Source organism: Stegodyphus dumicola, chromosome 2, assembly GCF_044657685.1.
Source record: "Stegodyphus dumicola isolate Sdum_Otavi_A_Nest chromosome 2, ASM4465768v1".
Classification (NCBI taxonomy): domain Eukaryota; kingdom Metazoa; phylum Arthropoda; class Arachnida; order Araneae; family Eresidae; genus Stegodyphus; species Stegodyphus dumicola.
The window spans coordinates 108,468,750-108,495,181 of record NC_140769.1 but is presented as its reverse complement, the minus strand read 5'-3'; the positions used below and the strand labels follow the sequence as shown (position 1 = coordinate 108,495,181).

General features: G+C 35.0%; 1 protein-coding gene across 2 annotated transcripts in view; it reads right to left on the bottom strand.

The window, feature by feature from the left end:
- The window catches only part of jumu (Forkhead box protein N4 jumeau), a 93,085-nt gene that overhangs the window by 15,784 nt on the left and 50,869 nt on the right, over positions 1-26,432 (bottom strand). For both annotated transcript variants that reach the window (XM_085811017.1, XM_085811016.1), the window contains 3 exons: positions 26,310-26,352; positions 12,391-12,580; positions 2,735-2,973 (listed from right to left, as the gene is read on the bottom strand). In XM_085811017.1, coding sequence (XP_085667143.1) covers positions 2,735-2,973; positions 12,391-12,580; positions 26,310-26,352 — 472 coding nt within the window. The remainder of the gene's footprint in view (positions 1-2,734; positions 2,974-12,390; positions 12,581-26,309; positions 26,353-26,432) is intronic.

Here is a 26,432-nt window from a genome sequence, read left to right as displayed (position 1 = left end):
TACCCTTTAGATTATAATTGTTCTTTATTTCATAAATTACGGTTTCATATTTTTAATTTTAGAATTTCTGCATGCTATCTTATGAGATTTAAACTGATGATCTATAATCCGGAAAAATTGATAATCCGGAATCGCCGAAGTCCCGACAACGACTTTTGACTGTATCCGTATTATTCTTCCCTCCAAATTGTACATCTATCATTCAGCCTATGGATATGGGAATAGTACATGGGCTGAAATGCAAATATAACGTAGCATTTTAAAAATCTATGTTAAATTTCTTGAACAATGGCAAGACTATTCAAGACTTTTTGAAATTTTTTAGCATAAAATCTGCTGTGTGGAGCATCGCAAGATCGTGGGAGGGTGTGTCTCCAGATACGTTAAAAAATGTTTAACATAATTTATGGCCAGCTACCATATTTCATGGTGAGGACGATGAAGATGATAGCCGCGAATCTAAAGGTTTTCGGACATCGCAAACTAAAGGTGAAATTTTCCAGTTATTGGATTTTGTAAAGAAATGTGAAGAAGCGGTAATAAATGAAGATGATATAACAGAAGTTTCTCATTGCGACGACAATGTCCCAATCATCAATCAATTAAATTAATTACAGTGAAATCTGTAGTATGGTTCGAGATCCAGAAAATACTGTTTGCGATAGTGAAGAAAGTGACAGAAAGGTTATTGAAAATGAAAAAATTTCGATTGACAAGTTAGTCGGTATTCTCGACACAGCAATTACAGGACTTGAACAGTGTAACTGAACAAGAAATTATGTCTGTTTATAGAATTAAAGAGAAAATATTAGCACTTTTTTTTTTTTTTTTTTTGTGTGTGTGTGTAAATTTTGATACCTTTTAGATCATAATCGCTCTTTATTTCATAAATTACGGTTTCATATTTTTAATTGCATCTATAATCCGGAATCGCTGAAGTCCTGACAAGTCCGAATTTGGACTTTGTGCTGTACAATATTCTACTTTTCCCTGCACCATTTAAAAGTAAAAGCAGTTACTTTTCCTCTTTTTCTCAAACTTTTAAAACATAAATATGTGTCTGCTAAAATTAGCAAATGTTTATTATAAAAATATACCTTAATTTCAGTCATCTTTTCCTGGAATATAATTTCATTTAACTGCATTCACGTATATTTATAAACTTTTATAAATCATGCAAAATACTTAGCTATGTTTATTAGGCAATAGATCAAACTGGCAATGAGAAACAGCTTAAGTAGTATGCAAACACTTAGCTATGTATGATAGAAGAGTTCAGACAGAAGCAATACTATTTATTAAACCACATTTAAGGTAAATTAAAAGAAAGTAAAAATATAATCCCATACGTGAAAACAAAATTCATTAATCGTCCACTCCCTGGAAAAAATAATTCTTTAAACCTGAGCTTCAAAATACTGATAACTGCTCTTCACTAAAAGCAATTTACCTAGGGGTGGCTACTGAGAATTCATTCTTAAAGAGAAGACAGAGGATTATGAATAATTTTAACTTTACAATGAATCGCATTTTATAAAATTACTGCACTATTTTACTGAAGAGTAAAAAATCAAATGCATTTAATATATTCAGTAAAATATAAAATCAAATTAATTTCAGTACACAAAAGACTAAGATTAATTTTATATAGTTTCTCCTTCACTATAAAAAAGGAATAGTAACCTTTATTTAGATACTTTAAAAAAAAATCTTGCTGAGAAAGCTTTCATGAGATTTTTTTAAAATTGTTTATAAATTAAGAAATACTTACTTAGAAATCAAAATTTTGGAAGAGAATCATCAATGAAAAAACATCACACAATACAGGGTGTCCGAATGTGAATCAATTTGAACAGCCGATTCAAAACAAAGTTTTAGTGCTGGCATTATTAGCCACACGTGGGAGCTGAATTTGTAAAGTTTGGTGACAATATTTTTTTCTTGTCTCTAATGCACACATGCTTACTGAAAAATGGCATGACCTCAAGAGAAGGCATAAACTGCTCTCTGGTATGCAGAACGCAAATCTGTAGACCCGGAGGTGATCGGCTTTCACATTCTGATTCACATGTGGAAGATGTTTGACTAGCTTTCGTTTGGAGCCCTTATTAGTCGGCTTCTGAATTAGCTGTACCCTGATCAACTATTCATGATGTGCTGCATTGAAAACTGAGGTTGCATGCATGTAAAATGCAGATATAAAATGCCCAATTCCCTGGCCACCACCATCTCCCAATGTGACACCTCTTGGTTTTTTTTTTTTTTTTTGAGCTACATGAAAGACAGTCTACTCAGGGAACATCTGTGATATTGACGACTTTCGTGCCTCCATAACCAAGGCTATTGCTACTGCGACTCCAGAAATGTTACACTGAACATGGCTGGAACTGGACTACCGGCTGGACATTTTCAAAGCTACTAAGGAAGCTCATGTGGAATTGTACTGATTGTTTAACAAAAACTTTGTATACTGAGTATTGGTATCTAATTTTACATTTTTCTTATGCTTTTAAACTTTCTTTTAAGTATAGCGACCTCTCCAAATTAGATACATTTGATTCGGACACCCTATACATATGTATTAAGAGGGCAATCCATAATTTTAAAAATAACACCACACTTTGTTCAATATTTAAAACTGTATATTAATATCCAAAAATAAATAAAATTAAAAGCATCAATGTTCACTAAAATATACTTTAAAATACGGTTAATATGCATAATATAAACAAACCTGCATATCTAATTCAGGAAGACACGGATCTATGTTGACCGAATCCCCTAATGAGGAAAAATCATTACTAAGTAGATCATTCGATAAACTGGTAACCTGCACTTTGACCTCATTGCTCTTCTCATGTTCTTTTTTGATATCTTTTACTTCTTGTTCAGAGTCAGAAACACTCATGTTCTCCATTTCTGTATCACTATCAGTATTCCTCAATTCACCTTTTTCAATCAGCTCTAAACGCTCTAAAAATTTTTCAATTGATAAAGATGAAATAATTAGTTCAAACTAAGGAATTCTTACAGATATACATTTCATGAACAAAAATGATTACTCCTCTTTAACTGTATACAAGAGCTTTATTAAATTAACACAGTTTCATTTATCATATTATATTTTTCATATAAATTTCTTTCCTACAGCAAACTTATTTTTTTGTTACATCCCAAATGAATATCAGATCCATATTAAAAATCATGCACTTCAAAATAACAGTTAAATCTTCTATAAGGACAACAAGAGCATCACCAGATACACACTGTCACATTTAAAAATTCCTTGCCAAATACATATGACTTCAGTATTTAAATTTATTGCACACAATGTGATATTTATATACAGTCAAAAGTCGTTAATTCGGACACCCATAATCCGGACCTCAAAGCTAAAAACTTTCTGCGCATGCGCCGCATTGGCACATGCGCACAGGCGTTTTACGCGTGCGCATAAGACCTTGACTGCTGCGCATATGCGTGTGCGCAAGTGCAGAATACGTTTTCGCCTGCGCGTTTAATGTATAACGGACGGTGTAAGCTAAAATTATCTAATTATCTATTTCAGTTAATGTTAATGATTGCGTTGTTCCTTAATCTTCGAATTGGATCCCGCTTATTATTTTTTGCAGACTGTAAGAGCAATTTTATAAAAGTAAACTTGAACTTTCGATTATGTCAAATAGAATTTCCGATGCTGGAACTTCCAAAGGATCTACAAAACGAAAGTATGTTTCGATGTCCAACAAACAAAAGGTGGAATTGCTGCAAAAAATGGATAAAGACATGAAGAATGTGACAGAGAGGTTAGTGAAAACGAAAAAATTTCGATTGACAAGTTAGTCAGTATTTGCGGCACAGCAATTAACGGGACTTGAACAGCGGAACTTTGTAACGGAACAAGAAATTATGTCTGTTTATAGAATTAAAGAGAAAGTATTATCACATAAAAAAGCAACTTACATTGAAAGAAATGTTTAATAAAGTAAACAAATAAATATTAAGCCTTTTTTTTTTTTGTAAATTATGATACCCTTTAGATCATAATTGTTCTTTATTTCATAAATTACGGTTTCATATTTTTAATTTTAGGATTTCTGCATGCCATCTTACGAGATTTAAACTGATGATCTATAATCCGGAAAAATCGATAATCCGGAATCGAAGTCCCGATAAGTCCGGATTAACGACTTTTGACTGTATCAGTATTGTTAATTTTAACAATACTGATGTTCTTTCTGGTCACTCTCATTTATAGGCCAAGAAGTTTCAGAATATTCTTGGAAATTTTTAGTAACTGAAATAATTATTATCCTATGATTAATCATTCTTTTTTTTTTTTTTTTTCCATTCAATGTTTTGACTGCTTTTCTGGCACCCTTTTGCTTACAGATAGAGGCAGTTATAAAATGGCAAAATATGATTTGGAACATATTCTTAAAACACAGCCCTTCCAGCTGATTTAATCATATTCCTACTAACATAACCAATGCCACAAAGAAAAGAAAACAAAAATTTAAATAAGAAAATTTTAGGGATGAGGAGTGAAATTTCTACAGCTCTCCAGATGGTTGAGTAATTTCATAAGCTTAGAAATAACAATCAACATTTGATTAATGGGGAATCGTATCTAAAAACAGTTAAGCCTGTTTGTTGATTGCGGGAGCACAGAAATTTATTATAACAAAATATCAGAGTAAATAAACTTTTTTTTTAAAATCAGATATACAAAACTGAAAGAGGATGTGTAAGATAGCAGCAGCGATTGATGATGTTACAATGTTCAGGAATTGTTTTTAGCCACATCAGTATATAATTTGTTACTGTTGTATTGACAGACATTGGTAAATCATCCATTGAAGAGAAATATTTAAAGTGTGAAAACAAGTATACAGCCATTAATCTTCTGTTTTCCCAATGACTCTTAATAAATTTCAAAATTTAAAAAAAAAAAAAAAAAAAAAAATTTCATTTTGTTTTGAACGTTGATTTAATTTATACATAAAATTATAGTCTTCAAATTAATCAGATTAATTAATTTTTAGCATATTTTTCTTTTAATTATAATATGAAGTTATTCCTCTTTCCCTTATTTTCTAACTACTGTAAGTTGTGATTTTAGGTTAACGGTGGCATTGTACTTCATATTATTTCAGTTAATCAAGACTCAAATGTATAATAATGGCTGTTAATGACATAAATTTTCGGCAGATACCACAGCAACTGCTTTCCATTTGTCATGTCAGCTAATGCTTCAATGATTTGCAGCTCTTCTCAGCGATCAGGAAAGTAAGAATAGGTTCACTTTGTCAAGTATGCCCTAAAAAGGATACTTTTCTATTTATCATCAAATGATTTGCATTCACTGTGTTACATTTTTAATAAATATTTGAACAACAAACAATCTATGCTTAAGCTCCAATTTTTGCTCAGTTATTTTTTTCCCAATATTCATTATTTTGTTACATATTTTCTAAAATCCAACTTCATGGGTGGTTTGCCAGATTGTGCATGTTGCGCCGATTTCAAATACAGGATTCATAAGCAAAACAAAATTTTTAGCTGACAGTTAAAATACATAAATTGTATGCACTAAATTCTAAAAGCTATCTGCTACAAAATAAAATAAATTTCATTGAAAACGGGGAAAAAAATTAAATGCTAACAATTTTTTTGCGTTTTTATAAATGGAAGTTGAAAAATAAATTTCCATTTGAGCTGCTATGAACAATGATTTTTTATTTAAGACTGCAAATATAAAGGAGTAGGCTTACTTAATTGTTTTACATAATTACCAAGGAGATTGATACATTTGTCATAATTCTTAATTTAAAAAATCTGATGTGTACACCACATGACTTCCTTGTACGGAATATTAAATTATACTCAATTTCCCTGCACTTCATTTACACATATTGAATTGACACTTAGCGAATTTTGAATTAAATCTACTTCATCGATAGCACATAAACCACAATAGAATAAATGCAATTTTTAAAGTTCACTACATTTATTTATCACAGCAACATTTCGCCGCTAGGTTCACTTAACAGTGTTACATCTCATTCATTTTATAACTCAGAGTTCACAAAAATTATATCATCTGAAGAATTACCACAAGTTCTATTCAAATACTATAATAAATCCAAAATGATGTATAAAAGGAATAAAACAAATAAAAAAGAAGCAGTTTTTCGCAGACAATTTAGCGCCACTTACCTAATGTGCATGCGCTACTAATTAATACAGTTCTCATTTCGCAACGAGGCAAAAATACATAAAAATTCAAAATATTTTCATTAAAATGTGAAAGATATAGAAAAACATAAAACACCAAATACAGTTAAAACAATTTTAAAAAACTATTCTTACAATTAAAATTACAATTTCTACAAGACAAGCTAATAACTTAAATGATAATTCCAGAATGAAGTAAGCATAATTTAATTCACAATCACAAAAGAAGACGTTATTTTGTTGTTGCGAAGCCTAGTTTCACTAGATTGGCAAAAAATTCACTATTCTGCTATGGCTTCGCTGCACTTCGTCAGCATTCGTTATATCAACGAAACTTATATATCGTTGATAATTCTACAATTACTGCATGCAGGTTAACTAAAGGCATAAAACTCTTAACCAGAACAACATAATTCAATCCTTTTTAAAGCAAAAAATTCACAATTTACAAACATATAAGAATAAAGAAACTGAGCTCACTGAGCCGAGTAACAAAGTGGATATATATATATATATATGTGTAAAATATAAAAAATAGATTGCTTTGCTCTACACAAATAGGCAACCTCTAATTAACTTTCCACAATTTCAGGATTTTCCCCCTAGACCAGTACTTTCGAGAACATTCTAGCATGTTACATAATCACTGCTATAAATGATGAGTTCGCGGCATTTTTTGTCAGATTGCTTTTCTCAGCCAGCCGCTCTTCCCATCTCTTTTTCTTTGCTTTAATAGTACGACGCAGTTAATTTAAAGTTAATTGCATTTAGTCTAAATTAATATCGCATATGCAATCTTGGAGAATCAAAGAATAATAATCTGCCACATTAAGTGGATCAAAATATGGAGTTTTAAAAAATGAAATCTTTCAGTGTCATCATTTCTGCTGTAAGCCATTCAGCCATGTCCAGTTTGATGCCAAGCTTCACCATTTCCAATGCCGATCTACTGCAAATACAGTCCAAAGTCGTTAATCCAGACTCGTCGGGACTTCGGCAATTCCGGATTATAGATCATCAGTTTAAATCTGGTAAGATGGCATGCAGAAATTATAAAATCAAAAATATGAAACCGTAATTTATGAAATAAAGAACAATTATGATCTAAAGGGTATCAAAATTTACAAAAAGAAGCGCTTAATATTTATTTGTTTACTTTATTAAACATTTCTTTCAATATAAGTTCTTTAAGTTGCTTTGTTTTTTATGTGATAATACATTCTCTTTAATTTTATAAACAGACATAATTTCTTGTACAGTTACAAAGTTCCACTGTTCAAGTTCTATAATTGCTGTGTCGAGAACACTGACTAATTTGTCAATCGAAATTTTTTCGTTTTCAATAACCTCTGTTACTTTCTTCGCTATCGGAAGCGAATTATACTAACGAGGGATTTGATTTAAATCATATCAAAGATGGAGTATATCGAGATGAAATACTACATTTAGTAAGGAATTATAAGCCAAATAAAATAAAAACATCTGCTTTGAAGATAGGGATTGTGCTGATAGATCCGTTAAAGATAAACAAAGTTTAGATAAACAAAGGATATGCCTTTATCCATTTTTTGCAGCAATTCCACTTTTTGTTTAATGGACTTCGAAACATACTTTCACTTTGTAGATCCTTTACGTATTAGTAAATATATATCAGAAATTCTTTTTGACATAATCGAAAGTTCAAGCTTACTTTTATAAAATTGCTCTAACAGTCTGCAAAAAATAATAAGCCGAATCCAATTCGAAGATTAAGGAACTACGCAATCTGCAACATTAACTGAATTAGATAATTTTAGCTTAGCTTATACCATCTGTTATACATTAAATGCGCATTAGTAAACGTATTTTGCGCACATGCATATTCACAGCCGTAAAGGTCTTGCATCAACGCGACGCATGCGCAGAAAGTTTGTAGCTTTGAGGTCCGGATTATAGATCATTCCGGATTATGGGTGTCCGAATTAACGACTTTTGACTGGATCACACACACACACATATATATGTAATATTTTGGCAATCGGGCACATGAATGAAGCTTGGCAATGAAATGATGACACAGAAGGATTTAAATTTACAGCCCCATATCTTTATTCAAATCAAAAGGCATATTATCATTCTTTACTAAATAAAATTAAATTTAATGCATCATAGTATTCTAACAAAGGGTAGCAGATGAGAGCAGTAAAGGCAAAAGTGGTTTCCCACGCAAAATGGCGTGAGTTCTCTGTTTATAGAAGCAGTTACGTAATAGGCTTGAATGTTCTCGAAAGTATGGTCTAGGAGGTGATTTCATACTGAAATTGCAGAACGTTAATTAGAGGTTGTTTGTTCGTATAGAGCAAAGCTGTCTTATTTTTTACATTTTACATATGTATATATATTTATATATTTAGGTGCGGTCGATTGCAGCCAAATTGGGAGGTGCACATCTACATCTTATTTCAACGCTCAGAGGCTACTTGTTTTTAGTTATGCTATCTAGCATAACATATCCTAGATACATACGTATGTACAGACATCACGAAAAATTCTCTTCAAAATTCATTTTAAATCAGTTTTGCAATTGGGGGGGGGAGCAAAAGAGTCCTTTATTTTGTCCTTATGTACAGATATCACGCACAAACATCATTAAATTGCATTTGAGAATGGCCAAAATGGCTATTTTTGTTGAAACATTATACCCGAATTTCTTTGCGATTACAATCCTTCCTTTTTACTTCGTACAAGGAAATAAAAAACCCTTGTTGGAAAAAATGTGTGTTCCACAAACAAAGAAGACCTGTTTTAACTTCCTGTACTTCTTAACTGGTGCCTTTTTCTGAGTCTTCTACAAAAATCGGAAAATGGTGGAAGCCACTTTGCACCTTAGTCTTCAGTCTTATATGACTTGCAACACAGCACAACATCCACTTCCTCAAAATTCCAGCAACAAAACAAATATGAGCATCTCAGAAAACTGTCAAGAGCGACTTGCCACCAGAAAGTACTGCCTTTTCTTTCCAATAAGGGATAACAGATGTTTCCACTTAAAAAATTTGGTCTCTGGCAAGAAATGATGGACCCAGGTTTCGTTTCCCCTTATAATTTTTTTGGGCGATGGTGGAGAAAAAAATAAACAACTCATCTGCATGCTGACGACTCTGCGTAAGATGTTTCAGGCTTATGCCCAATCATTAGACCATGTGGTATGTAGTTAATTGACAAGGAAGCTATTTCAAATACTTCAAAGTGATATGAATAATTTGGTAAGCTGATGTATGACTCATTTTTGAGTACAATGGTGATCTCACCGATTATTACATGCCTATTCATCTGAATCATTTGTTTCTCATGACTGACGCTCTCTTCTGCAGTGGCTGCTGATATCTGGCCAGGTCCAACACATTACCTCTCACTGAGCTGCCAGCACCTTAACCACATCATTTGCTTACACATGACATTTGGATAATAAATTTTACAAGCCACTTATGCATTTTAGCACTCAATATCTCATGAACCCATTCATACTACACAAAAACTTCCACTTCCTCCTCTGTTCACGATTACAAAACACATCTGATCTCCATATCTTCCAGACACAGAAAATGCTCCTCCCCACTTTCCTATCTCTCTGTCAGCACTACACTAGTAAAATCTGAATGACCCAGCTCACACATCACTAAATGAGAAAGGGATGACTTGCATAAAACCGACCTCTTGTTTATTCTGCTGCTTTATGATTTCAAGAAAAAGGAGGCATATTTTATACCTCAAGCCTTATTTCAATATACTTATTAGTGACAACAGTAGCCATTTATTACTATGGATGGTAGCCATCACATTTTTCTAAACTGTCCTTTTTGTGGTTACAAGATTATTCAATTTCTTCTTTCCAAATACATGTGATATTTGTTTTTGCCCACTGTGATGCGTAACTGCAATGCAAGCTGAGTTTGTTGATGACCATCAAAAGGTTAATACCAGAAACTGAAGTCCTCTTCACCTTCGTCATTTCCAAATACTGCTTTGTTTTAAAAAGTTAACAGAAATTTCACAGCATGTTTACGTAACGTGTGCTACATGAATCCTACATTGCTCCATCCAAAGACACCTATTTTTGTTTTTTTAACTTTTACACCTCTATAGAAAACACATGTGAAATGACATCATCTGGGACAGCACAGTTCATGACACAGTACACCCACTGGCACAAAAGTATACGCAAAAAGTAGCATTTTGAACAGTTCCTTATCAGACCACAATGACCTCACTTGCCAGATTTCCCAACCGCTGATTCTGCTGTTCTCTTTTACTACGAGAATTCATCAATGTTTAGAGACAAAGACAATGCACACTTTCTAAAATGATGTAACAACCAATCAACTACAGACACATAAAGAGGCATTCCCTTGATGCTTTCAGTAATAGCACAAATGCTGGGATAAGTTTGCTCATTCTGATGGATATTTCTCTGAAATTTTGCACCTCAGAGAGAAAGGCCCACGACAAGACAGATATGCCCACAAATACGAGCCAGGTCTACTTCTTAAGCCCTGTGAAGCATTTATATGTTTCTTTGGCCCAAAATATAGAATTATGATAATTTTTAAAATGATAAGCATTTACTTTATATATCTAAATGACAACCTGTAGCTCTGTTTTTTTGTGTTTATGCATTCATGATTATTTTTTATTTAGTTTTAGTTATATGATCTTTTTAGCAATATTTTGTTATGGAAAAACAAATCACACTAAATGAAATATAATTACAAAACTTTTAAGCAATTTCTAAGATATAACCAAAATCTTCTGGCTATCAAATAAGTGATTTATTATACTAATTATAAATAATAAAATAACAGTGGCTTCATATTTAGAAAGCAAAACAAAGTATTCAATTTTCTTCCCTTACTTCACTTCATCACAACAATGAAGATCTGAGGTTGACTGAATAAATGAAATGCTGAGAACTGTATGAAAAACTGGAAAACAAATTAACCCTTTGATGGTTATGAATGAGTTCAGCTCACAATCGATTCATGCTTCATAGTGTGCACAAACAAGTTCTGCTCACAATCGATTCATGCTTCATAATGTGCACAAACGAGTTCTGCTCGGGAGCAAGATTTCGACCGAAAAGGTTAGAAACGAGCACTACTCGCGTAGCGAAATGTTTCTTCAATGAGCGCTGATGAACTGAGCTCGTTCGCCATTATTATTCTGCATTATGTCACAAAGGAATCCTACTCACAAAATTTAGTTAATTTTAATGTCTACAGATGGCAGTATGGGTTTTATGAATTTCTTTTCATAATGAAGGGGTAATTTTTACCTTTTCTTTTTCATGTGTTTTCGCGCATTTTTTTAGTGTTTTTATAAAGTAAAATGGCTCAAAAGCAAAAGTTAGATAATTATGATGGTGATTATGATTGTGATACAGAAAGCTTATTAAGTTTTGAGTCTGATGAAGACTTTGTTCACAGCATATCAAGCTCAGAAGATGATTCAAGTGATGAGGAAGATTTTTCGAGTGTTCGACAGTGGTGTAAAATTGATTCAAGTTCTCAAGCTCCTAGCCGACTTAGTTGTACTGGTTAGTTTAGTTTACGATTTAGTTTTAACGTATATCACACACAAAAAGATTTTAAGGTAATTACTGTATTTAAATGCTTCATAAAGTTTTACATTAGTTGTATTTATTTAGTCCTTTCAATTTAATATTTGTCTTATATAACTGATTATAATCATTTATAATTTACTATTTAATAATTATCATTTATTAATTATTTTAAAGTACATAAAAACTGTTATTTATGTACTACATATGCTTAAAGAAATTTTTTTAATGCGTGAGGCGAGCCATGTACGCACTGCCATACAAGGGTGATATTTTCGGAAGAACGGCGGGGGGAAAACAGCTGCCACTTTCGACTACTGTTGACTCGTAATACTGCGCGAATTAAGTATATGAAAACTGCCCATTTCCCTGACTGTCAAAAGGTTAAAATAAAGCTCCAACTATATAATTTGCTCCTTCTGGGGACACTTATTTATGTGCCTTACAATTTAAAGGTGGAAAAATTAATAATTAAAAAAAAAAAAAAAAAAGAAAAGAAAAAAGAAAAAGAAAAAGAACACTGAACTTTGACATAAACTTTGTTAATTTTGTCTTACCTGGATTTGCCATGCTTTTTCTAATTGCAGCAGGATCTTTGCTACCCCACTTTTGAAGTTCTTCCTCCATTTTTTCAATTTTGGCAGGATTCATTGCCCACAGATAACCTTTCCTTTGTGCGCTGTTACCTGATGGCTTTTCAATCTTTTCAAAACATTTATTCAAGGATAGATTATGACGGACTGAATTCTAAAACAAACACAAATATGAGCAATAATGAGATACATGTATTTCAGTTTTTAAAAAGCAGAAAAAGTTGTACTGGCATGATTATAAAAAAAGAGACTATGGATAAACTGAATTACACATAATACCTATAATTCACTTTTGCTAGCAATACTTAGCAATAATAAACAATTTAGGATTAAATAAATAATAAACAATTTAGGATTAAATAAATAATAAATAATTTAGGAAACTTGATGCAGGAATGTTAACACATTGCAAACTTAAAAAAAAAAAGAGAGAGAGAAACCTACCTACTTATATTTTTAAAATTTCAGTTCTGTAATAAAACTTCTGGAGATTATAATGCAGAAAAAATACTGATCTGTGTTAAGACATTACGAAATCTCTATACTATTTATTTCAAATCACAGATAATACACATAGACAATTTAGATAATAGATACACTCATAAACATTACAATCTAAAATTTTTAACACTTTTATGTTTAAAACAGTAGAAAATGCAGAATGATCACAACATGAATTTCTTTTCAGCCACCCAAATGGAATAGTGGTTAGTGACTCTGACTGCTGTACTGAAGGGTCCAGGTTCAAATCCCAGAGAAGGCATGGATGTTTGTAAATGTATACTGTCTAAGTGGCATGGGGGCACTCTAAACATGCGGCAAGGTGAAAGTCCTCTCAAGAGGTTGATGGTATGAGAAGAGGGGTGGGATCCTCGGATACATGCCCTAGAGGTGCTCTCTATCAAAATCAGGGACAGAACTTGGCAACGTCGTACTGTTACCTGTATAGTTGGCTCTTGCCAACAACAGGTGCAATCTTGCACTCCTTGCCATGATGAATTTCGGGGGCTTTTTTTGATATTATTGTCAGATAAAAGAGATAAGCCACATCAACAGTATGAAATAGTTCTGCAGAGAATGTTATTATTATAGTGATATTATTAATTATTAAAATAATTATCCATGTGATGAAGGCTGTGTCTAGATATATTTTCACCTTAGGCAATGAGGTAAACCCGTGCCCTAAGTTAAGTCAAATTCACTATATCTGCACAATTTTGTATTCATCAAAAGTAACTGTATTAAAGTGTAATATTTTCATAATATTTTTAGTCAGAAAAATATTACAAATAATGATTTATAGATTTTAAATAAAAAATTTAAAAAATAACTTTTTGAAAAACAACATAAACAGTAATGTAATTATTGCTAAAGTTTATATTAATGTATTCAAGGGAGAGTGAGTGAGAGGTTATGGCACAAAACCAAAGATGATTATAGCACGCCAAACACGAGATGGGGTGATTACAATTGATGAAATTAAAATACAATAAATAAAAACAAGTGGACAAATGTACCAAATACAGAGGATGGAGTCATAAAAACAAGTTAAAAGCACACATTTAAAATCCAAGACACAATCTTCAAAACAAATTACATTAGGTAATAAAACCAGTTTCTTTTAAATAATAAAATAAATTACAATTGACCTCTCTTCTGATTAAACGGTCGAGAGGTAAGTCACAGCTATTAAAATATTTCTGGCGAAGACTATTAAAACATGGACACTCAATTAAAATATGATGAACAGATACACAAACGTTACAATTAAAACAAATAGGCTCATTTTCAGCTTTGAGAAGATAGTTATGTGTCACTCTAGTGTGACCAATTCTGAAGCGAGTCAAAAAAACTTCCTCCTTATGAGTTCCAGCAAAATCCCAATGCTCAATTCTATGCTTTACATTTTTAACTTGTTGTTAAGCTGAACGTCCCAAATTTGCTGCCATTTTTTCCAGATCTTTTCCCTTGATCACACAGCAGATTTCTCTAAAAGAGATGAGGCGACTGGACAGTTCAACAGCAGATTTTGCTGCGATATCTGCAAGCTCATTTTCCTTTATTCCCACATGTCCAGGAACCCAGCAGTACAGGACATCACATCCTCGACCACAGGATTCCGAGTGTTGGGAAAAGCTTCAAACGATTTAAGAGCACTATATGAGTCTGTATCAACTGTGAACTTTTTTGTGGCAGAGCTTTGAGATGTACAACAGACCATAATATATTGCAGTTAGTTCAGATGTTAGGACTGAGAAAGCATGATGCAGACATCTGCCCTCTATGCAATCTTCAAATACAAATGCCATCCCGACATGATCATTTGACTTGGATCCGTCTGTATATATCGGGTAATAACTGCAATATTTGTGCCTGTGCTCAGCGAAGTGTTTTCTGTAAATGATCTCTTTAGTACTTGCCTTCACGTGATGCTTGAAAACATCAAGAAGCTAAATTCGTGCATTTTCCCAAGGTGGGATTTCAAAGTTCTGCACTGCTTGGGGGCGCATATCGGAGAGAGAAAGTTCCTCAATGACGGGGCGAACTCTTAAAAGAAAGGTAGGAACACAGAATGGACGTGTTTCAAATAATGCGTTACATACATTATCAAGTAAGCACAGCTAATTAGGATGTTCAGGTTGAGATAAAATATTAAAATGTTGCAAAAGGGACAATTGCTCACGCCTCAGATAAAGTGATGGTCCGTTGGAGGCAACATACACGCTCTGCACAGAAGTTCTGAAAGCTCCTGAACAAATCTGCAGAGCTTGATGGTGAACAGGATCTAGTTTTAACAAAACTGATGATCGAGCGGGTCCATAAACAACTGAGCCATAGTCCAGTCTAGAGCGAACAAGCGCTCTGTAAAATGTGAAGCATTGAGCAATGCTCTGCACCCCGGGAGATGTTTGCCAACACTTTAAAAATATTTATTGTTTTTAAACACTTCTTTCTCAGGTTTAAAACATGAGAAAGGAAAGTCAATTTTCGGTCAAACGTCACTCCTAAATATTTTATTTCAGGCGCAACTGGAATAATTGTACCATTCAGATATAACTCATGCTCAGGATGGAGACCTCGCTTCCTACAAAAGTGCATGCACAAACTTTTCTGTTTCGAAAATGTAAATCCGTTTGGCTGACCATTCTTGGATCTTATTCAGAGCCACCTGCAATTGCCTCTCTGCGTATCTCATGTCTGCCCCTCGACAGCTAATCTGTAGATCATCAACATATAGAGATCCCAAGATGGTGGGAGGAAGTTTTTTTAATACAGAGTTTATTTTTAAATCAACAGGGTTATACTAAGCACACAGCCTTGAGGCATACCCTCTTCCTGTTCAAAAACATCCGACAAAACAGAGCCAATCCTTACTGGAAAAGTCCTAGAATTCAAAAAATTCTGAATGAAAATTGGTAGGTTGCCGCACAAGCCACTCTCGTGAAGATCCCAAAGTATACCGTATCTCCATGCCTTAGCATAAGCTTTCACAATCTCAAAGAATATTGAGACAAGGTGACCTTCTTCTGACAAAAGCTTTTCGAATAGAAGGAAACAAGAGAAACAAGCAAAATAGCTTTACTGGCCTTCAAAGTATTCGCCATTAGCAACAATACACGTTTGACATCGGGTGTACAATTGTTGGAAACTGTCTGCAAATGCTTCTTTTGGTATAGCTCGAAGCCCCATTGTCACACGTTGTTGGATCTCAGTAATGTCGGAAAAGTGTTGGCCTTTCAGAACTCCTTTAAGGCGGGGAAACAGGAAGAAGTCCGCGGGAGCCAGATCTGGAGAATATGGAGGGTGATCCAAAATTGAAACTTGGTGCCTGTCAAGGAATTGGGTTACATGGATCGCAGTGTGCGGCCGGGCGTTGTCATGGAGCAGATTCCACTGTCCATTCCGGCACTGTGGCCGAATCCGGCGTATGCGTAGCATCAGCCGTTTCAAAACCCCCTCGTAGTATTCCGCATTGACGGTTGTAGCCGCGAGTACAAATTCACGATGGATCAAACCCTTACTGTCGAAAAAGACGACCAACAACGTCTTGATCCTGGATTGTGTAAAACGACTTTTTTTTGGGAGGGGGTGACGACATTGAACACCATGGTATGGATTGTCACTTGGTCTTCGGATCATATTGATAGCACGACTCATCCCCTGTAATTATTGTTTCCAAGAATTGCGGATTCCGGTCACACATGTCGATAAAATCTCCAGAGGTTTCCATCCGGTATTGCTTTTGCTTGTCTGACAGTGAGTGCGATACAAACTGGACACATATCTTATGTTTATGCAAATGTTTGTGCACAATGGTGCTCATACTGTCTAGGCTTATCTGCAATTCACCAGCTATCATTCTGAAAGATAGTCGTCAATCTACCGCAAGCATCCATTGAACTCGTTCCACATTGTCTGGAGTTGTGCTTGTTGTAGGGCACCCTGACCGCGACTCATCTTTGACATCCTCCTTTCCGTCTGTAAAGCGTTTAAATCACTCGTAAACACACTATACTCACTGCTTCCTGACCGTAAACTTTCACTAACATGTCATGTGTCTCCGTCGCCGCTTAGCCTAACTTGAAGCAAAACTTTATGCGTTGCTCCATGTCACACTGACAATCTTTCTCACACTGACTGTTAAACTGCTCATAGCGTGCGCTTCCTCTTATCTGTCGTAAAATGGCTCTAGATGACATTTCTCTCCCTGCGTCTGCATGAGTGCAAGATCCTAACCGGCGAGGTTTTTTAATTATGAGACCAATCACCGAACTTTTCGAACACACCTTGTAATATTATTCCAAGAAGTAGACTAGGCGGCTGTTTACCATCTTTTCAAACAGTTTGCATATACAACTGGTAAGGACAATTTGCCGACATTTCGAGGGATTCTTCAGGTCTTTAGCTGGCTTAACAATAGGAATCACAACAGCTCTCCTCCATGCACTGGGAAAAGTACGCTCCTTCCACACCCTATTGTAAAAAGTGAGAAAGGCAGTTAGTGACTTATAGGACAGATGCTTCAGCATTTCATAATACACACCATCCAGACCGGGACAAGACCTACGAGTCTGTAACAAAGCTCTCTTTAGCGCAGTAAAGTCTCTATTATAAGGCTAAAAGTTGGAAGAGTTGAAAGCGATGGGATTTATCTCAGTTGATAGAAAGAAATGCAGGTGAGTAGTTTATGCTGGAAGAAACGGCAGCAAATGTCTTACCAATACTATTCGCAATTTCTTCTATAGAGCTAATTACTCAGCCGTCTTTTTCCAAAAAGAAAAGTGAGTGGTATTTATATATTCTGCATGCTTTTATAACTCTTTGTCAAACCTGCTTACTAGGCATAGAGGATGCTATTGATGACACATATGTAATCCAGGAATCCCTCTGACTCTGCCTTCTTACTTTTCGTGCTCTCGTTTTGGTTCTTTTAAATTCTATAAGGTTTCACAAAGTAGGGTATCTGAGAAAAATTCTGCATGCTTTTTTCTGTTTTTTCAGTGTTTCATGACAGTTACGATTCCACCATGATTTCAAATACTTTAGCATTTTTCCTGATGTCCTAGGGATGGAGAGCATAGCTGCCTGAATAATAGTATTAGTAACTGCTTCAACTGCATTATGCACATCTTCTACCATGTTCTCTGTGAGCTCAGCAGTGGAAGAGAAGAGTTCCCAGTCTGCCCTATCAAGTATAAACCGAGGGGATCTCTCAACATGGGTTTGGTACTCTTCGCGCAAGAGACACAAAAATGGGATAATGATCGCTGTTGAAAAGATCATTTCCCACACTAAAAGTGAAAAATGGCAACAGAGATGGTGAACAGATGGCAAGGTCGAGAGTGTGGAATGTCCTTGAAGGCTCATGGAAGTATGTATCCTGCTCATTATTCAGGAGACAAAGGCTATGATCTCCAATCATCTGCTCAATTTGTCTTCCTCGAGAATTTATGTCTACATTCTCCAGAGCAGACTATGCCTATTAAAATCATCTATTATGATAAAGGGGTGAGGCAGCTGCTCTATGAGACCATTTAAATCTTGCTGATCAACATGCTCATTTGGAGGCAAATACAGAGAAACGACTGAGACAACAGTATGAAATTTATTTGAGCAGCGACAACTTGGATGGATGTCGTCAAAGAAAGTGCATTTGATTGATAGTCCAGTGAGGTGAGGAGGCCTACACCCCCACTGGCATGCTCATCTGCAAAGTTATCCTTCCTGACGAAAGAAATCCTCCGAAGTTTTGCTTGTTGTTCTGGTTTCAGATTTGTTTCCTGTATTGCTGAGCATACAGGATGATAAGCATTGATTATAGCTTTGATGTCGAGCAAATTTTGGTGGAAACCGTGACAGTTCCATGAAACGAGGGTGGCCATTATTATTGACGTTTGTTCTTTCGGTGCTGCGCTTTGGTTTTACATGGAAGCAGATGCTTAGGAACTTTCAGTCCCTCCTCTACTTCCATACTATCTGAATCCACAAATTCAGAAATCATCCTATCAAAAGAGTTATTGCTGGAGCTTTTATTTTTATTTATTATTTTCTGACTGACATTTTTTGGTTTGGTTTGAATTACTGTTTCTTTTTTTTACTATATGTGTTGCGTTTTCTTTTTCTTGTTGCTTGTAATCTGTTGAGCTTTGTTTCGTGGAGTCTGCATACCAACTGAAGTTTGGGTAGCAACTATACGAGATGTTTTAAGAGCATTGGCATAAGATGTATTTGGACCTTTGTATTTACCTGTGTACTTTGGTTTAATTTTCTGGCTTCAGTATACGTGATGTTCCTAGTAACTTTTACATTCTACACTTCTTTTTCTGACTTCCATTTTTGGCACAAATGAGAAAATGCTGGGTATTCCCCCTTGCAATTTATACATAAAGGTGCAGCAGTGCAATTTTTACAATTGTGACCAATCTGTGAGCATCGGGCGCATGTATGGTTGCCACGATAAGATATCTTAGAATGGCCGAAGTGCTGGCATTGGAAGCATCGCATAGGGTTGCGAATAAAAAGTCTTACAGGACAATTTAGGTATCCTGCCTTAATATTCTTAGGCAGGTCAGGCGAGTTGAAGGTCAGAATCACGTGTTTAATATCGATCAACCAACCTTCCTTACGCTTCTGGATCCGATTAGCACCACAGACATTTTGGCCAAACAGCTCGGATGAGATCTCTTCTTCGGAAGCAGACATAAGGTCGATTTCCAAGATTACACAGCGACAATAATTTAATGTCTTGTTTTATTTACTTTTGTTTTATATATCTTTATTTATCAATGTTACAGTGACATTCGCTTGCCCAAGTTTGGTTACTTGAAGTAAAAAAGCAGACTGGGTGGCTGAATTTGTATCAACAAGCAAGTCTCCAGAGCGGAGACGCTTTATATTTCTGGGCTCACCAATACAAGAATGAATGTATTTATTTATCACAAAAGGAGACATCTTTTGCAGCTCACCAGAAACTCTAGAGATAACAAAGAACAAGAGATAAACAACGGGGACTATTATTAGGATTACTTGAATTTGCATCTGCACGTACTTTTTTAGCAGTAGATTTTTCAAAACTAGAGCTTTGAGCGACTTGACTGATTTCGAAGTCTTTAATTAGATAAATGTGAGAATTGGCCATATTGAAGAAAGAAAAGATTCAGTTCCAACGGCCCCTACCACCACGGAGTCCAACAAGGGAACACAGATTCCTGTGTTAGGACTAGCCAGACCTAAAACTGAAGCCCCACAGTCGGCTTTCCCGAAAGCAGATACTCCCAAGAGCTTATCTCGAAGCCACTGATACAAGGACTGGTGACCAGCCGATTTACACACGTGAGGACGACTAAAGTGCCTCCAGTTTAGCTGAAACAGAGGCCAAAGCAGGGTGTTGAGGATAGTATCTTGCCTCTCAACTACCAGGACCCTCTTATCGAGCGACACGGGTCTCCACGGCAAAACACGTGGGCAGTTTTCTCGCCAGTCGAAAACAAGAAACAAGAGCTGTTCCCGTTTCTCGTGACGAGCCCCAACCTCCGAAGAGGAAAACCACAAGGGAGAGAGAATGGAGAAAAACTTTCAGCTCAGAGGAGAGGAGACTGAAAAGAGGATAGATCATTGGGGCCCCAGGATCGTGACACTCATCTTACCAAGAAGATGATCCCCTGAAAGGCTAGGGTACCTCGGGATTGCCAAAGGGATCTTTTTTTTTAAATTTCTTGTTGTTGAGTAGATAAACGAAACCCCAGCTTACAATTTATTACCCTAACAAAAGTTAAACATTAAAGATATAAAGGTATATAAAACAACGCAGACATGAACAGAAATAATCCAGGAAAAAACACGTTTGCAGCTATTCTTAGTTGAACCAAAAAATGTTAGCGATTCAAAATATGCTGCGGTGGCAATGAGCAGATAAATCTAGGTACAAGCAAAATAGCACTAAGATAATGTGCAAACTGCTTTTCTCAACCCAAAGTAGACTGTATCCAAGGCATAGTAAGGGGATATTGAGAAGTAAATGGGAATAAGTGCACTCTTGAAAAACTTGGTTGCATAATATTATAAAATACCACAGACTCGGTTTTGTACAGGAATCATACCAAATCTTGTTATTCCATCTTTCACACGTGTTAGTTCAGGTAGTATGTAGGCTCAATTGCTTATACCAAAGAATGCAAGTTACAGTTTACTTATCTAAAATTCTAATCCCACCATCAGTGCATATTTATAACGACATCCAGAATGTGCAAGTAGTATGTTCTTCTGTATACATTATAATTTTTTTTTTTTTTTTTTTTTTTCTATACACGCCACTGCACGTACCATAGTAGGACTTTGCTTGTACTTGGCAAGTTGTTTACTATAAATGCCTTGAAAATTCTGTAAACTTTACCATCCTGTTTCCGTATTATACGATAAGTTTTTATTAATTATTAGATGTAGTTCATGTGCAATAAATGCCCACAAATTTCAATGGGAATTCAGTCAGAGTTTACAGATCCCACCCAAAATGTATCTAAATTCAAAGGACATTGTTGCGATTGTAGAAGGTAGATGAAATTCGGAGGCTTGCAAGCCTCCGAATTTCAGAGCGCTGCTTGATAGAAAGAAATGCAGGTGTGTAATTTCTGCAGGAAGAAACAGCAGCAAATGTCTCACCAATAGTATTCGCAATTTCTTCTATGGAGCTAATCACTCGGCTATCTTTTTTCAGAAAGAAAAGTGAGTGGTCTTTATATATTCCACAAGCTTTTTTAACTCTTTCCCAAACCCACTTACTAGGCGTAGAGGATGTAATGGATGACACACATGAAATCTAGGAATCCCTCTGGCTCTGCCTACTTACTTTTCGTGCATTTGCTTTGGCTTTTTTAAATGCTATGAGGTTTCCCAGAGTAGGATATCTACGAAAAATTCCCCGTGCTTTTTTTCTGTTTTTTCCGTGCTTCATGACAGTCCCGATTCCACCATGGTTTCGTATATTTTAGTATTTTTCCTGATTTTCTAGGATTTAGCTGCCTCAATAATAGTATTAGTAACAACTTCAACAGTGTCATTGATATGCCCATCTTCTACCATGTACCCTGAGAGCTCTGCAGTAGAAGAGAAGAGTTCCCAGTCTGCTCTATTGAGTATGAACCGAGGGGATCTCGACATGGGGTTTGCTTCTCTTCGTGCAAGAGATACTAAAATAGGATAGCGATCGCTGTTGTAAAGATCATTTCCCACACTAAAAGTGCAAAATGGCAACAGAAACGGTGAACAGATGTCAAGGTCGATAACGTGGAATGTCCTGGAAGGCTCATGGAAGGAAGTATCCTGCCCATTATTTAGGTCTCAAAGGCTATGATCTTCAATCATTCGCTCAATTTTTCTTCCTCTAGAATTTGTGTCTTTAGTTCCCCAGAGCGGACTATGGCCATTAAAATCCCCTATTAAGATAAAAGGGCTCAGGCAGCTGATGTATGAGATCACTTAAATGTGGTTGATCAACGTGCTCATTTGGAGGCAAGTAAAAAGAGAAACGACTGAAACCACAATATGAAAATTTACCCATATAGCGAGAACTTGGAGGGATGTTGCCAAAGGAAGTATATCTGATGGATAGTCAAGTGAGGTGAGGTGACCTCCACCTCCACTAGCACGTTCACATGCAAGACTGTCTTTCCTGACAAACGAAAACCTCCGAAGTTTTGCTTCTTGTTCTGGTTTCAAGTGTGTTTCCTGTATACCCAAAGACACAGGCGATGAGCATTGACTACACTTTTGATGTCAAGAAAATTTTGGTGGAATCAGCAACAGTTCCATGAGACCAGGGTGGGCATTATGATTTATGTTTGTTTTTTCTGTGCTGCTTTTTTGTTTTTCGTGGAAGTAGATGCTCGGGAACATCTAACCCCTCTTCTACTTCCAAACTATCTGAACTTAAAGATTCAGATACCATATCTTCAAATGCATTACAGTCAAAAGTCGTTAATTCGGACACCCATAATTCGGAATGATCTATAATCCGGACCTCAAAGCTAAAAACGACTTTTTCTGCGCATGCGCCGCGTTGACACATCCGCACAGGCATTTACGCGTGCACGTAAGACCTTTTATGACTGCGCATATGAGTGTGCGCAAGCACAGAATACGTTTTCGCGTGAGCGTTTTATGTATAACGGACGGTATAAGCTAAAATTATCTAATTATCGATTTCAGCTAATGTTGATGATTGTGTTGTTCCTTAATTTTCGAATTGGATCCAGTTTATTATTTTTTGCAGACTGTAAGAGCAATACTATAAAAGTAAACTTGAACTTTTGATTATGTCAAATAGAATTTCCGATTTTGGAGCTCCCAAAGGATCGTACAAAACGAAAGTATGTTTCGATGTTCATCAAACGAAAAGTGGAATTGCTGCAAAAAATGGATAAAGACATGAAGAAGGTGACAGGGAGGTTAGTGAAAACGAAAAAATTTCGATTGACAAGTTAGTCGGTATTCTCGGCACAGCAATTAACAGGACTTGAACAGCGGAACTTTGTAACTGAACAAGAAATTATATCTGTTTATAGAATTAAAGAGAAAGTATTATCGCATAAAACGAAGCAACTTACACTGAAAGAAATGTTTAATAAAGTACACAAATAAATATTAAGCTTTTTTTTTTTTTTTTTTTTGTAAATTTTGATACCCTTTAGATCATAATTGTTCTTTATTTTATAAACTACGGTTTCATATTTTTAATTTTATAATTTCTGCATGCCATCTTAACAGATTTAAACTGATGATCTATAATCCGGAAAAATCGATAATCTGGAATCGCTGAAGTCCCGACGAGTCCGGATTAACGACTTTTGACTGTACTACTTTTACAAAACAACGTTCATTTGCTACTGTTACTACTGCTATTAGGAACATTCAGCTTTGGTGTGATTGCTTTGTGTTTTTGCAATATTAATGCCAGTAATTTTCATCTTCAAAATTCTTTGACAATAAGTATTTCATTTTATGATTTCAATATAAACATCAGAACAACACAGAAAAGTCTTGTCTTATTCATTTACATTCCAGTCTTAATGAAATGAAAATGAAACCAAAATGCCGATCTTTCAATACATTTAGCAACATTCATAGCTTTTCCAGGAATATCCGTAAATGAAAGTAAATGCACAGTTCTCAGAAAATTAAATGTGAGTACATCAAAACAAAAACACAATAATATGCTTTTCGACCTTTAATGAAAAATGAGCTAACCAGACTTTTTACAGCATGTGGAGAAAGAACTGATAATACAGTACATCCATTTTCAGTCATTCTTGATTAATTTCCTAAAACCACTAAAATGGACTAAACTGAAATGGCAATAGGCACTTTAGAGAACAGTTAGCTAGTGAAGTCTTGTTATGAAAAAGTGAAAGCAGTAGTATGTTCAGATTTCAAGACGTAAGTCAAAAGAATCTCTATTAATAGCATCAAGAGTGAGGCTGCATCCGCCCAAAATAATACTTTGCCTATGAAGGAACTAAAAAGTAATTGCACATTATGAATTGTTGCCGCCAATCAAAGCAGAAAAAATCCAAATGCCAGTTCCAAAAGCAGAAATCAAAACAAGCACCTACAACTGACCAATCTTGAGTTATTGTCTTTGATCATGACAATACCTGGACCTACATTTTGATGAATGTTGGACAAAGACTTATTGAGTATGATTGGAACTTTTTATATTGTTTCCCCCATATTCATCAGATTTTCATCTTCACAGGTCACTTCAAAATTCTCTGCATAGGAGTTCACTTCTTTGGGGAACATCAAACGGCATCTTGATAACTTCTTTACAAATGATTTTTTTCAAAACATTTTTTCCAGCAGTCAGAGAGATGACAAAAATCATAGAACAAAATGGTGCTTATGTATTTCATTATGTAATTTTCTTATCCTTTATATCGTTTCATTTGTATTTTTCAAAAAACATCAGAACTTCTTGGATGATCCAATATCATACAGGGTGTAACAGAACTGATGTTCACAATTTTAAGGGGCAATAGATTATGGCAAAAGCAATAATTTTCCCAAAACAAAGTGGGGTGGAATGTGAAATATGAACACAGAAATGCAGTACGTATGAAGAGAATGGGAAACAAAAAGTTGTTTTAACCACAATATTTAAAACACCTATTCAAGTAAATGACTATCAACTGTAAGACACGCATCACAATAGTGATGGATCTTGTTTATGAGTCGTATACTGCTGCAGAAATATGCGAGAGATCTCCCACAATTTATGCAAATAAATTTATCATCATTTTGATGCATGCATTGCAAATGGAAGTTTTTCTTTTGAATAAGTAAATATCAAACATTATTTCTTATAAACATGCATGATTATACTGTCTTTTCATTTCCCATATCATCTATTCTTACAACGCTTCTCTTACTTACCTTTCACCACAAAATTTATTATAAAAATTGCAACTATTGCCATGTTTTATAATTATTTGAAGTTGTGAACGTCAATTCTGTTACACCCTGTGACAAACATGCAGCCATTTGCTTCACCTTATAAATTGTGTAAACTATTCATATGCTGAAAAGCTGGATGTTCTTGGCAGAGTACAATTTAAAATTAGGCAAAAAAGAAACTTTTTCAAAAAAGAAAAATTCTCACAGGGCTGCCCAGCTGCTATAGTGGTTAGTGAGCCTGGCTACTGTAGTGATAGGCCCAGGGTTTGAATCCTGGAAAGGACGGGGTTGTTAACTGTCCATCCCTTCAAACGCGGCAACGGTGCCCGCTTATTAGGTGCTTCTGTTATGAAATGGCCACCACTTCTGACCCTTGTAGTGGTGCAAGGCTAATGGCTATTAAATAAAGCGCTCAACCATTAAAAAAAAAATGACCGACATAAGGTAATTAGGCTTTTTCCCTCTTACGCACAGGGAAATTTTTTTTTTTTTTTTTTACAGAGACGGGAGGTAATTCTTCAAAGTGAAATTTTAAAGCTGTTATAATTTTATCCTTTTATGTCAGACAACACCGACAAGATTATTTTCAGTTGAAATGTAATGAATTTTTTTTTAACACATACATATTACTATTATTCTTACTATGTATTTTTATAACATAGAATTATTATTTAAATATTAGTCCCGCTCCCTGTCAAAAAAAAAGGGGGGGGAGATTTTAACTTTAATTTAAAAAATCTAATCTTTGCTTTCATGTCTCTCATTTAAAATTATTAAGAAATACACATATACATGTAAAATACTGCCATAAATAATGATGAATAAATTATCAGTTAAAACTAATAAACAATAATAACCAATTTAACATAAATAATTCTAAAACAAAATTTTCAAAAAAAATTTCATGAACAATAAAACTACATTTAAAAACTTACTTTCCATCCATTTGGTGCTGTTTTGAAGTATGGAAAATTCTCCCTAGAAGAGACAGAAATATTAGTATTAAACTATTAAGATGCGATTATAGGTTAGAACTATTAAGATGCGATTATAGGTTA